General features: G+C 41.6%; 4 protein-coding genes across 4 annotated transcripts; 2 read left to right on the plus strand and 2 right to left on the minus strand.

The window, feature by feature from the left end:
* Positions 1 to 4,673: 4,673 nt before the first annotated feature.
* LOC109986884 (histone H3) lies at positions 4,674 to 5,565 on the minus strand. The gene has a single exon (XM_020637742.3). The coding sequence runs from the start codon at positions 5,507 to 5,509 to the stop codon at positions 5,099 to 5,101; it is 411 nt and encodes a 136-aa protein (XP_020493398.1). The 5' UTR covers positions 5,510 to 5,565; the 3' UTR covers positions 4,674 to 5,098.
* A 641-nt stretch (positions 5,566 to 6,206) lies between these two features.
* On the plus strand, positions 6,207 to 7,154 carry LOC109986886 (histone H2A). Its single transcript, XM_020637745.3, has one exon. The coding sequence runs from the start codon at positions 6,228 to 6,230 to the stop codon at positions 6,609 to 6,611; it is 384 nt and encodes a 127-aa protein (XP_020493401.1). The 5' UTR covers positions 6,207 to 6,227; the 3' UTR covers positions 6,612 to 7,154.
* A 2,967-nt stretch (positions 7,155 to 10,121) lies between these two features.
* On the plus strand, positions 10,122 to 11,462 carry LOC109986890 (histone H2B 1/2-like). The gene is made up of 2 exons (XM_065954714.1): positions 10,122 to 10,624; positions 11,228 to 11,462. Exon 1 carries the CDS (start codon positions 10,143 to 10,145, stop codon positions 10,515 to 10,517), a length of 375 nt encoding a protein of 124 aa, XP_065810786.1. The 5' UTR covers positions 10,122 to 10,142; the 3' UTR covers positions 10,518 to 10,624; positions 11,228 to 11,462.
* A 503-nt stretch (positions 11,463 to 11,965) lies between these two features.
* Positions 11,966 to 13,116, minus strand: LOC109986878 (histone H1-like). The gene has a single exon (XM_020637737.3). The coding sequence runs from the start codon at positions 13,114 to 13,116 to the stop codon at positions 12,484 to 12,486; it is 633 nt and encodes a 210-aa protein (XP_020493393.2). The 3' UTR covers positions 11,966 to 12,483.
* Between the last annotated feature and the right edge of the window lie 187 nt (positions 13,117 to 13,303).

A 13,303-nucleotide genomic window follows, 5' to 3' on the forward strand; every position in this document is an offset into this window, starting at 1 on the left:
TTCTATTGATAGTGTGTATGCCTTGGTTGCTAAGCCCCACCCATGGACAATTGGTGCAGGCCAATCATTTGTCCGTCAATCCTTCATGTTAGACGTGAGTGGTGTGCTGTTAGTTGATCAGAGCAGTTCATGATTATAAGCAAGCTCTCTCTCAATTAAAGTTAATGTTATGTGGTTCGTCTTCATTGGACAGTGAGGACCTATGTGCGTCCATCAGGATGTAAGTGCTCTTTATGTTTAATGTGGGACTGTAGTGTTGAATGTGTAATGTGTTATTAATATTCGTACGCAGGTTTCATCTGTATTTCTGTTGTTTAATGCTAGTATCATTTCTGGAATAGTTGTAATGTTAGTTATGTGTCTATTTGTAGGCTATGTGACTATATTCTGTTTAGTAAGGTTGCAGTATTGGGAGAAATAATTTATAATGCATGTCCCTTTATCTTTATTTTATTACTCAACAGAAAACCACACATACGTACCCACAAATATTTTCTGTAAACTCTAAAGGCTGCACAGTGCGTGAAGTGGATAATAAATGTTTTCTGAGGACAACTCTATCTTGAGCATTTTTACTGATGCCCCATGGGGACTACACTAACCGACCATCGAATTGTTAGTGGTAGTTGAATATCACCTTGTCCGATTTAACAATGACAATATTTGCCTTTTTAACAATACCACAGGTTTTTCAAGAGTTTTCTGCAAGTGTGAAAGACCTATATAGTGGAGGAGGACTCAGATGACGACGATTGGGATGATGGATGGATGATGAGAGTAGTTTAGCTAACTTTGACAGCCTCACATCTGTGTCAAGTCATGGGGTTGAAGAAGAGGACTCAGATTATGACGATTGGGATAGATGGATTGATGAGGAGATCAGTCTTGGTCCCTTTGGCAATAATACATCTGTGCCAATGCCTGAGATGGATGAGGAGGCACCAAAAGACAAGGAAGACGAAGAGCATCTTCAGCGCAAACAGGAAAAGCTGAAAACCAACCTTCCTGTTAAAGATGCTGAGTTTATCAAAAAGGTAGAAGAGCAAGTGGTTCACTTCAAGATTACGGATTTCCGGACAATCATAGCCGACACTATCAGTGAGGGTTTGGAGAAGCAGGAACCCATAGTGAAGAGCCAAGGAGTAAAGATCATCGAGCTTCAAGATGCTCTGAACTCGGTTGGAGCAGCTGAAGGTCCATTGTCAAGAGGCAGCAGAAGTCCTGCAGCAGAAAGAGCAGGAGTGGGCGGAGAGGATTCAGGAGATGGAGTGGAAGATAAAATAAGCCAGTATTAAGAAGCCCAAAAAGAGGAACTGGTTTGTCCGGACGTTTGGAGGCTGTTGTGGGAGTGAGACTGCACCTTAAAGACACTAGATCTTGGACTACATTTCCCCTCATACAGCTCACAATAATCATCTTCATAAAGGGCTACACAAGAGGTCGGTGGTTTCCACTATTGCCTCACAGCAGAAAGGTTCCTGGTTTGAATCCTGAGCCTTTCTGTATGTGGGGAGTTTTCATGTTCTCCCTGTGTAGTGTGGGTTTTTCTCCGGGCGCTCCGGTTTACTCCCACTGTCCAAAGACATGCTCATAGCTTAATTGGTGAGTGTGAGTGTGACTGGTTGTCCGTGGCTACCAGTCACGCTTGCACATGTTACCGGCACCAGACCTTGGGGAAATCTGGACTGACAGCAAAGGTTACACAGGCTCGGAAACATTGCGTAGCCTAAAATAAATCTGTGGAATGATAAGAGGACAAACTTTTAGCGTCTTGCTCATGCCAGCTCGTTTATTGTCTGAACTGCGCATGTGCAGGACTAAGTGATAAAGTCTCTCTAGGGAATCCACAGTGGCATAATAGCGCCATCTCCTGTGTAAACTGAATATTACCATGTGAAAATCTGTCATTACAATTAGAATAGCTCATAAAATATAACAAAAAAAATAGAGGGGTGTCTGTTTAAATAAAAACTTTGTATGTAGCGTTTTCAACCTACTAGACACACGCTCACGGATAGTTTTAATAAAGAAATTAATAAAATACTGAAATTTAAAATTTTAAGGTATTTCCTAGTTTTTTTTTAAGACTCCCAAGCCTAACATAGTTTCTTTCCCCAAAAAGTGACTGTTGTTTTTTGTCATATTATTTTTTCATATACTGTATATTTTTTTTATTTAAATATAAAGGCTAAAAAATAGTAATGAAGGAAAACAAAACACACAACACCATAGTCTACCAACTAAATAACACAAACAGACAAAATTTCACAATTAATCAGGCATTAAATATTCAACAGGTCCCAGTGTATGGATTATTAGGTTTCAGGTTTTCCTCCTCCTGAGGTAACAGATTATGTCTTTATAAACAGAGTCACTAGAAATCATCTGCGGATTATTCATTCATTTTATCGGGGGTTTTCAGCAGCCAAAAAAATATTTTGTTGTCCATGAAGGATTTGGAGAAAACATCCATATATCACAGAATTAGAATTGTTGACAACATTAAAACCTACATCAGCCATTTTAGATCTGACCTGTTTCATGCGGCAGCAGTGGATCAAGAGATGTTCTAATGTTTCGTCATCTGTACAATAAATCACAGGACACTTTCTAGTTTTGACGGAACAACTCCACTGAACTACAGCTCTCACAGGAAGTCTGTTAACAGAGACTAAAGCCTGGCTCACACTAAAAGATTTTTAAAATGTGAGCGAGCCCACACATGACGACAAATCATGACAGATGAACAGTTCAGTTCTTAGAGTGTGTTGTGTACAACAAGACGATCAACTCAGCACACCACACACTAACCCATTCATTCGCAGACAACCAGTCTCGACTATCAACACGTGTAATCTTGCACGGTCAGACGTGATTTAAGAGTAAACACACATGATGGTCAAGCTAAATGTGGCTAGCTGTTAGCTACATCCATTACGGTAAATATTTTGGTCAAACTCCTTTCCTTGTCAGTTGGATTGTGGTTTGTTTTACAGGACACGTTGTAAAAACACTTGCTGTTGCCACAAATCAAGAAGTTGGTCCTGAATTTATGACATCCATTTAACTTTATGCTTTGTGAGTGCTGTTGTCGCCATGGTAATGTTTGTTGTGCTTCCTGCTTCAGTCAGCTTGCTTCCCTATTGACTATTGTTCTGTTCCACGTGACAATTCACAGAGTCTTTGCTCAGCCGTCCTCTATGTTCTCCCCACACAATAGGATTTCTGATCGTAAATATTGAACACGTTTACGATTTCAAAGCATCACGGAAGCGCTCAGAAAGAAGTTCATTCTGTATACAGTGGCGATTCTAGAGTCTGTTGGGGCCCTGGGCAAAAATCAATAGGGGGCCCCTCCAACCAGCGTTCATCACCATCGTGTCCGACTCTTACTCCTCTTCCTCTTTTTTTCTGTTTCTTTTTTCTGACCTATAGACAGATAATTCCTCTTCATTTTTTTGTTGACTTTCATTGACCTTCTTTGGTATTCACATGTGACACTTAGCCTGGCAGCTTAGGGAGGTTTCCTACTGTCTTTGCAAAATTTGCACATTTAGGGCCGCTGCTTTAGTTTCAAGTTTGTCAGCCCTCAAGGGGCCCCCCACTGGTCTGCTATTTGTTCTAGCTCTAGCTTTCAACTTATTCCATCATGTTTTGTCTCCACCCGTCCATGCAGCACTCCTGCTCAGTGCATTGGACACATTTTTAATGCATTTTCAACAATACATTTTCAACAATAAATTGCTTTGGGAGCACCTGCTCCCTGCTTTTTGTACACATTCATTCAACAGACATCTTTTCAAGCTTCCCAATTTGTCCCCAAATAAGTTTTACACACAAGTTATTTAACAAAATGGTTGCTTTTGGAGGTGGAGGAATCACAGCGAAGCAATAATTTAGGAACATCTCATGGAAAAAGTGATGACGTCTAAACAATTCTTAACTTGTCGTAACATAATGTGTTTATAATTACATGTCAGCATCGAGTCAAATATGTCCAATAGTTGAAAGTGTTTTCTACTCTGAAGACGTATTATATGATTGAATGCTTTATTATCATTGCACAAAGTACAAGGAAATATGTTGTGCTTCTTTTAGCAGACTGTGCTGTGCTGACTTATATTATCTGTCCAAATACAATATGTGAAGACCTGTCCAGCTCTGCAGTTAATTTTATCTCAACCACGATCATTTTTCTGTATAGCCTATATAAATAAATTTAGGATCAAGGTTTCAATATTTTGCTAATCATTTGAACATGGTTGCGTCTCAGTGAAGTCATTACGGGCTTTATTAATGGTTTCTTATGTTTAATTCAAATATCTATTCCATAAAAAAAACAATAGGGAGCTGGAATATATATATATATATATATATATATTTACTTCTAAAGATTGATGTGTTAAAGGCCGATATATGAACACAAACAATGTGCAGACAAACCTATGTGCTATAAGAAGCTGGGAGATATTCTTACTTTAAACATTTCCATTCTTGTTCTGAGTGAATTATGATCCTGAAAGTCTATCGATTATGGGTTTGGTTAATTACATACAAGCTTTTAGTTTTTAGACAAGGGCTTCAATCAAGCCAACCATGTGATCAGTGATTTAAAAACATGGGAGTTAGATCACATCGTCTTAGGTTATACTGTTCGCTCTGTTTTATTGGTCTTAGTTAAGTAGAAGTAATTTCCCCTTTAAAAAAAACAAAAACACTTTAACATTAACCCTCACGCATCATTATGGACATTTTGGGCATATTTTTTTCCTCTTGATCTGGCAATTGCTCATTTTGGCTGTTAGTGCATATGGAACCATTTTTGGTAATGAAGTTTTTATATATTTTCATTCATAAAATCTATTAAACTTAAACCCTGCAGAAGGCTACCATACATTTAATCATTGAGGATATTTTAGTGACGAAAAACGTTACTATTATGTAATCAACTGGGATTTCAAGGGTTGAGATTAAATCCATGTTTCAGGATTCATGTTTTGAGTAACATTAAATAACTGAGAGTAGGATAAATGTCTGTAGTGTGAGGTAGGTGGCTCTTAAAAGAGCCGTTGTGGATGTTGTTTAAGGAGCAGATAGTTTAAGCTCTCTCTCCGCGGATCCTTCTGGCCAGCTGGATGTCTTTGGGCATGATGGTGACCCTCTTGGCGTGGATGGCGCACAGATTGGTGTCCTCGAAGAGACCGACCAGGTAAGCCTCGCTGGCCTCCTGCAGAGCCATGACGGCGGAGCTCTGGAAACGCAGGTCGGTCTTGAAGTCCTGAGCGATCTCACGGACCAGACGCTGGAAGGGCAGCTTGCGGATGAGCAGCTCGGTGGATTTCTGGTAGCGACGGATCTCTCTGAGAGCCACGGTACCGGGCCTGTAACGATGAGGTTTCTTCACGCCGCCGGTGGCCGGGGCGCTCTTACGGGCAGCCTTGGTGGCCAGCTGCTTCCTGGGGGCTTTGCCTCCGGTGGACTTACGAGCGGTCTGCTTGGTTCTTGCCATCTTCTCTTCTTTCTCTGAATGGGAGAAAAAGTGTATTGAAAGCAGCGGAGACGAGCTGCTCTTAAAGCGGAGGAGCGGATGTGAAACTGTGACGCTGCTTCAGAGCTCTGGCCTCTGATTGGTCACGGACTGCTCCTCGAGCTCAGCCTAGCCGGGGGGAGCGATGCTGCATTCAAGTGCTGCTCGGGTGGTCAAACTTACGAGTTGAGAAATCGTTATTTCAGTACAAAAAGTCTAAATATTGTAACAACAGCACAAAACAGCGTTAATTCTACGAAGAAGATCAGTGAAATGTAACTGTTAAAAGTTACATTTGAGCAAAAATTGTATGTGCAATAGGCCTACATGAATTAATAAAAAGTATGTTACCATTAACAACATTAACAAAACATATTTTGCCCCCAGGTGATGACGACTCTGTCATCAGGTCGGGCACCTAATTATTTTTCGAGTTGTTGTTCCAACTCGAGCAGGTGTTCATGCGCATTTTACAACTCGTAAACTTGTTTTTTGATGTTACCGACATCACATGAATGCAGCACGAGCCCCTGCCTCAATCTCCGCTGCTAATTGGAGAATTGTTTTTTCAAACTGTCCGCCAAATCTTGAAGTGGTCCGCCCTCTGCTGCCCGTGCGCTCAGTGGGCTTATAAAGCCGGTTGTAGCCGAGTATCGAGCATCATTTCTTTGAGCTTTAACTCAAGAAAGTATATCCGAAAATGAGTGGAAGAGGTAAAACCGGCGGCAAAGCCAGAGCAAAGGCAAAGACCCGCTCCTCCCGGGCCGGACTCCAGTTCCCGGTCGGTCGTGTTCACAGACTGCTCCGCAAAGGAAACTATGCTCAGCGTGTGGGAGCCGGTGCCCCCGTCTATCTGGCGGCCGTGCTGGAGTATCTGACCGCTGAGATCCTGGAGCTGGCCGGTAACGCTGCCCGTGACAACAAGAAGACCCGTATCATCCCCCGTCATCTGCAGCTGGCTGTCCGTAACGACGAGGAGCTCAATAAGCTGCTGGGAGGAGTGACCATCGCTCAGGGCGGCGTGCTGCCCAACATCCAGGCTGTTCTCCTGCCCAAGAAGACAGAAAAAGCCGCCAAGAAATAAACACCCACAACCGGCTTAAATAAACACAACGGCTCTTTTAAGAGCCACCCACCCCTTCAACAGAGATGCAAATACCTCCATAGTCTTACATTTAAGACTTAAAAATGTGTTTTTAATGTTGACCTTAGATGTGAAGGATCCATATTCTATTCATCATGACAAAATTTCAAATTACAGTTTTCCATGTGTCCTTTCAAAGGATAGTAATCAAATTAATGAACTACTACAATGCTACGACCTAAATGAATAAAGTATAGCAGAAAGTGAAGTGATTTATCTGTAGGCTGTCTGCAATCTATTTAAAGGATAAACCCCTCATGATTGCAAGCACTGATTGAATCTATTAATACTCCTTCTAGGATGAGCGACAGTAGGAACCATTAGTTCATTTATAATGAAGGATTTCTAGTTTCATTATTGCGATCTGTATCATTACCACAACCGATAATTGAGGACACTAAGCCTTTATGCTCCCAATTATATAAAAATGAAACCATTAAAATATACCTGAGTGGAATTTCCCTTGTCAATTTAGAAACGCATTAAAAGCACCAAACATAACTTCCCTCGCTGTCAGATTACTAATTTATGAAATGTAGGCTATAGAAACGTGCACTTTTTTACGTTAATGTCTAATAAGCCCCTTTCAAAGTGTAGCAACTTCACAGTCCACGTCTGAACAATAAACTCAATCTTTATGATTATTATCCCAATGACAGTGGCCTGCATATGTGTGTTTCCCTGACTGTTATGGTCACGTCACAAATCACTGGATGGGCAAAAATCACTAATCAAAAGTCACTGCACTATATCCCTTTTTTTAGGTTATTCATTCAGCTGCTGCTTACTGTTCTTCATCAAATAACTCAATAATTAACTGTACTTGTTATTTATGTCATACATTTGTAACTAACCAATGAGGCTGAACCAGAAACTGTATGTTTATAACAAGATCAGATCATATCTCACCAACACTGTCTCTGAAAGACATCTAAATGCAATAATTCTTTCAACAATATCCGACTGTCTCTTACTACAAAAGAAACCATTGAATTTATAGCTCAACTGTTCAGTAGAGCTTATGGATTCATGGAAACCTGCCCCCGTGCACTCAACTGTTCTGCAATTTCTCGCTGTAACACCATGACTGTTCAGGATTAAACAAACATTTATGCTTTAAGTTTTACTATCAGATCCATGACAACATCTCATCTCCAGGACTTAGTGCTCTAGGTCTACAATTCTACAATTCACTTAGCAGATGTTTGTATCCAAAGCGACGCACATCAGAGAGTAAGTACAACACAAGCAAGGATCTACAAAAAAAGGGAACAATGTCAGTAAGAGCAAACGATCAGCTTTGCTGTGCTGACAGGCATTGCACAGAGGCAAAGCACAACATTGACGGCAGTTCTTGAGAGCTCTAATCAGTATAGAAACCATCTTATAAGTCGTCGTTTATCACACAAAAACCATCGTCACAACCATCATCATCATCAATAATATTGAGACCATCATCATTAAGTTAGTAGGTATTCATGAAAGAGCTGGGTCTTTAGTTTTTTCTTAACGGTGCAGAGGTACTCTGCAGATCGAATGGAGTTTGGAAGTTCATTCCACCACCGAGGGCAACAGAGGAGAAGAGTCTACTCAGCGATCCAACTTCTTTCAATCTACTTAAAAGATCCAACACAAATGAGGAACGCATCATATCTCTCTCATGAGCGTTGATCCCAGTTGATACCGGTTTACACAAACAGCCACGGTCAGAGGTGGTTCTTTCAAAACCTGACCAAACTTATAATCGCTGATATAACTAAAAAATATGTATTTCAATTATCCCCACCTCTGCATATAGGCCTAAACATATGACACAATAATAAAATAAAGACTTAAAACTTCCTTTGGTCTGAGTATGACCTCTTCACTTCAGGGTATAGCATCACATCCTTTGTACGACGCAGCACTGATTAGACAGTAGGACCTTTGCAATCTGCACTTCATTGAACTTGCAACTTAAAGGGATACTTCACCCATTTGCATTAAGCTTTGTATCATTAGAAACCTGGTAGTATTTTTGAATGGTCGTGCATCCCGCCCTCATTTTCTCCTGAGATGGGAAATCTTTGTATTTCTGTGTCTGAAAAGGAGCTTCACTGGAAGCTAAATGCAAAATGACGATTTTTACGTAACTGGAAGCTGTTGCGGTTAGCGAGGTGAAACTACAATGCTAGTTCCTTATATTTTCGACCACTGAAACTACAGACCTATCACAGATCAGTGGATGGGAACTCACTCCCAGAATCGAAACTTAACGTCCGCCATATAGCTTGGAAGCTTTGCTAACAGGCTCAATGGAGAAAGCTGATAATGGCGAAAATATAAAGGCCGGTCTTGTGTTCTGGCTGCTGCGGCCGCTGCCGGCCTTCCGCCAGGGCCAGGGCCGGCCCCTTGCGGTTTCTTGTCAAATGACCCTTTGAGATGGCTCATGGCAATTTTCATGCTTGTATCACCAACTAAATGATTTCTTAAGCCAAACTGCTCCACTAAGGTGGTGGCCAGCTTGAAAAATGGCCGCCATCTTGAAATTACAAGTAGCTGTGGGTGGCTTATTGTCAAGTGACCAACAGAGCCTGCTCATGCCAATTTTCATGCTTGTATCACCAAATAAACCATTATATCACTTAACTGCTCCACTAAGGTGTTAGCTGTCTTTCAAATGAAATTTCAAATGTCCCATGGAGTGACCCATGGAGACTGATCATGCCAATTTTCATGCTTGTATCACAAATTGAAAGATTGTAGCACTTATCTGCTCCACTACAAGAAGGCACCAACTTAAAAATGTATTTCACATTTCTATTACATATATGACCCAATGTCAATACAGATTCATGCTTCAACGGGTGAAGTATCCCTTTAAGATCCCTATATGCAGCTGTGCGATGCTTTAATGCTTTATTTTTTAATTTTTTAAATATGGTTTTGTATTTATGTGCTACCCCGTAGTTTATGGTTGGTATGTTGTGTTTTTATGCTTACGGTGCAAATTCCTCTATAGGGGCAATAAATGTTCATTAATTCACAACCTTCAAGCTCTTTATGAAATGAGAAAATCCCTTCATAGCCTCTTTCCACTTTAGTTTGAACTGTTGAGATCCTTAAAACATAAAGTTAGTCTTTTCTATCATTCACTCATCTGCTCCTCAATTAAAAACGTTCAAACATAACACAAGTCTTTTTCTCTATACCTGTTTGGTTTAACGGGAAATTGTGGAAAAATGTGATGTCTTCAAATTGATGATAACAAATAGCCTATCATTAAACACTGAAGAAAATAAACTCTTTAGCCGTGAATAATGGCGGACACAGCCTACTTTTCCCCTCCGGAGCTCCGCCTCGATCGCTCCAATTTCATCCAATCCTGCGCGAGCAACAGCACATTACACTTTGCATCATGACCATATATAGAGAGCTTCCCGAGCCTAAGTTAGACAGCAGTCTGTTAACCTACCGTCTGTAAGTATCATCATGCCTGAAACAGGAAAAGCCGCCCCGAAAAAGGGTTCTAAGAAAGCCGTCGTGAAGACCGCCAGCAAGACCGGAAAGAAAAGGAGAAAGTCCAGGAAGGAGAGCTATGCCATCTACGTGTACAAAGTCCTGAAGCAGGTCCACCCCGACACCGGGATCTCCTCCAAGGCCATGGGTATCATGAACTCCTTCGTGAGTGATATCTTTGAGCGTATCGCCGGGGAGGCTTCCCGTCTGGCTCATTACAACAAGCGCTCCACCATCACCTCCAGGGAGATCCAGACCGCTGTCCGTCTGCTGCTGCCCGGAGAGCTGGCTAAGCACGCCGTGTCTGAGGGCACCAAGGCCGTCACTAAGTACACCAGCTCCAAGTAAACCTGCTGATTTATCAGCCACACAACGGTCCTTTTAAGGGCCACACACAGAAACCTAAAAGCGCTATACCTGCCAGAATTGTTTGCTTTTACGCTAGAGCTTCACAGGTAAGATCATCTATTATAATCAACTTTTGGAGACCATTTCGTGAGTCATTCCTTTATGAGGAATACAATCAATGTGAGCAGTTAATGTCTGAACTATACAAATTAGCATTAAGACTTAACTTAAATTAAAGCTGATTTGAGAAGATAAACCATGTCGACCCCAAAGGTACAGAAATATTAACAGATTTTGATCAAACCTGATAGCTGCAGCTCGTTATTCAGTATGTCAATAAAACTGTTCCAACGATATCTGTAGGCCGTGACTAAATGGCTACATGCTCGTTGTAGATTGGTTTGTAAGGTTAACTTTTTGGAGTCAATGTAAGATAGCTATATTTATCTTTTTGTTTGCAAACCGGAGACATAACTTGTGTTGACTTTCTGCTGACGGGAAAGCTGCTAAACATGAGACACTAATGATGTAGCCTTACGTTACATGTCAATCTGTTATAAATAATATCTGCAGGGATGTTTATGGTGTCATCTAACAGTTGTTTTCGTGTTAGATGGATGTCTATGTAGTAAGTTATAATGGTCTGTTTATGCATTGCTAACAGTATATGAGATTCATGTTTTTCAAAATCAGTCTACCTTGTATTCCAGGCTTCAACCTAAACTTCAATTTTCCATCAGTGAAGAGCAGTAGCCTGGAGTGGAGCAGCATCAATACAGGAATGTAGCATATACACAATGTGTTTTGGCCAGTATAAAAATGTGACTTACAGACTTGGAAGTACCTGTTTGCTTTTTGTGCAATTTCAGGTTGTGTTTACATGGTGAGTTGATTTAAGTATTTTGAACATTGTTTGCAAAATAAAACAGACATCCTTTTCTTCTACTCTATTGTTATGATTGGATTTAGTATCTGTAAATGAGTAATGTTGTACGATTGCTCACTGATTTTTTTTGTTTTGTCTTCTCATTTATATTTACATGCACCCTGAAACGGCCATAAGAGTGTACCAGTCCTACATAAGACCACTCTTTGACAGTGCAATGTAGGGAATATTCAAGTCATTCAAAACTTGGCTATCAAAAGGTGCTTTCGACTCCCTGCTTCTCCAGCAATAAACACACATCAACTCTCCGGCCTCATGACCCTACAATAAAGAATGTCTGTCCTGGCAATGAAATATCTTGATGGAGCTAATTTGGCCAATTATAGAGGAGGAGAAGACTAACCCACCAAGACAGCTCTGCAGCACTCAAATGTCTGTCTTACTAAAATTTTAAAACCAAGACGTAAGATGAGATAACAAGAATTTGAGACCGAAATTACCAAACTTGTCATGAGGTATTTAACAACAAAATTTAAGAAATTATAAAGCTATTTTAACAGGAGGGGGTTTATGATATAGATTTTAATGTCTTTTTAACCTTTAGGACCATGTGCATCCACGCAGGGGCGCATACGCACGCACGCGCACACACAAGCACAGCTACACAAAAAAAAAAAATCAGTGAGTTATGATTGTGAACTATTGAATTGTGAATGAATCCCTAATGATCCTTTACGACCTTCTTTCTAACGCCTTCCTCTCTGGAGCAACCCAAATGATAAAGCAAGACTGAAAGTGACTGCCAGTCCCTACAGGAATGTGATATTATGTCTATATTGTTGCTTCAAGGCACATCAAAATGTACCTTCATATATAAGCTGATTTCCTATCGTTTCTACAAAGTACAAGAGCACCATGCTGTTTCTGATGTCAGTCAATGTCACTTTCTGCAATTTGATATGATATAGGTTCGTCAAATAAAGTTAGCTACAGACACTTATTACAACAAGAAATGAACTCTTATGTTTGAAGTGGGTGGCTCTTAAAAGAGCCGTTTTAGTGGGGTCGTTGATTGACAGCTCACTTCTTCTTGGGTGCTGCCTTCTTGGTTTTGGGTTTGGCGACCCTCTTAGCGGGGGCCTTCTTGGCTGCGGGGGCTTTCTTGGCTGCGGGGGCCTTCTTTGCTGCGGGGGCCTTTTTCACCGTCTTCTTGGTGCTCTTGGCGGCCTTCTTCGGGCTCTTGGCTGATTTCTTGACAGCTGCGGGTTTCGTGACCTTCTTCGGGGACTTCTTGGCGGCTGCTGGCTTCTTAGCTGCCGATGCCTTGGGCTTCTTGGCCGCCGCAGGTTTCTTAGCTGCGGGCTTCTTGACTGCTTTAGGAGCGGCTTTCTTGACTGCCGGTTTCTTTGTCTTCTTCTCCTCGGCCTTCTTGTTCATCTTGAACGAGCCGGAGGCTCCGATCCCCTTGACCTGGATCAGAATCTCCTTAGCCACCAGGCTCTTGATGGCGACTTTGACGCGGCTGTTGTTCTTCTCCACATCGTAGCCTCCGTTAGCCAGGAGCTTCTTGATGGCGGCCACGGACACGCCGCTCCGCTCCTTGGATGCGGACACATATTTCACGATGAGCTCGCTGACGCTAGGGCCGGTCTTCTTCGGCTTGGGGGCCTTCTTCTTTGCCTCTTTGGCCGGGGCTGGTGCTACTTCTGCCATAGTTTTCTTGGAGTGTCTCTCTCACAGGAAGTGGATCAACTATTGGGAGTCCCTGCTCTCGAGGCTGCTCTTAAACCCACCATGAGAACCGTAGAGACTCAACCCACTCCGCGTCTCTCTGTGCCGTGTTAAAATCGGTCAACTTGTGTTTTCTGTCGGTGATAAAAAGAGTCCTAACTAAATGTAG

The sequence above is a fragment of the Labrus bergylta genome, chromosome 1 (assembly GCF_963930695.1).
Source record: "Labrus bergylta chromosome 1, fLabBer1.1, whole genome shotgun sequence".
Lineage (NCBI taxonomy): Eukaryota > Metazoa > Chordata > Actinopteri > Labriformes > Labridae > Labrus > Labrus bergylta.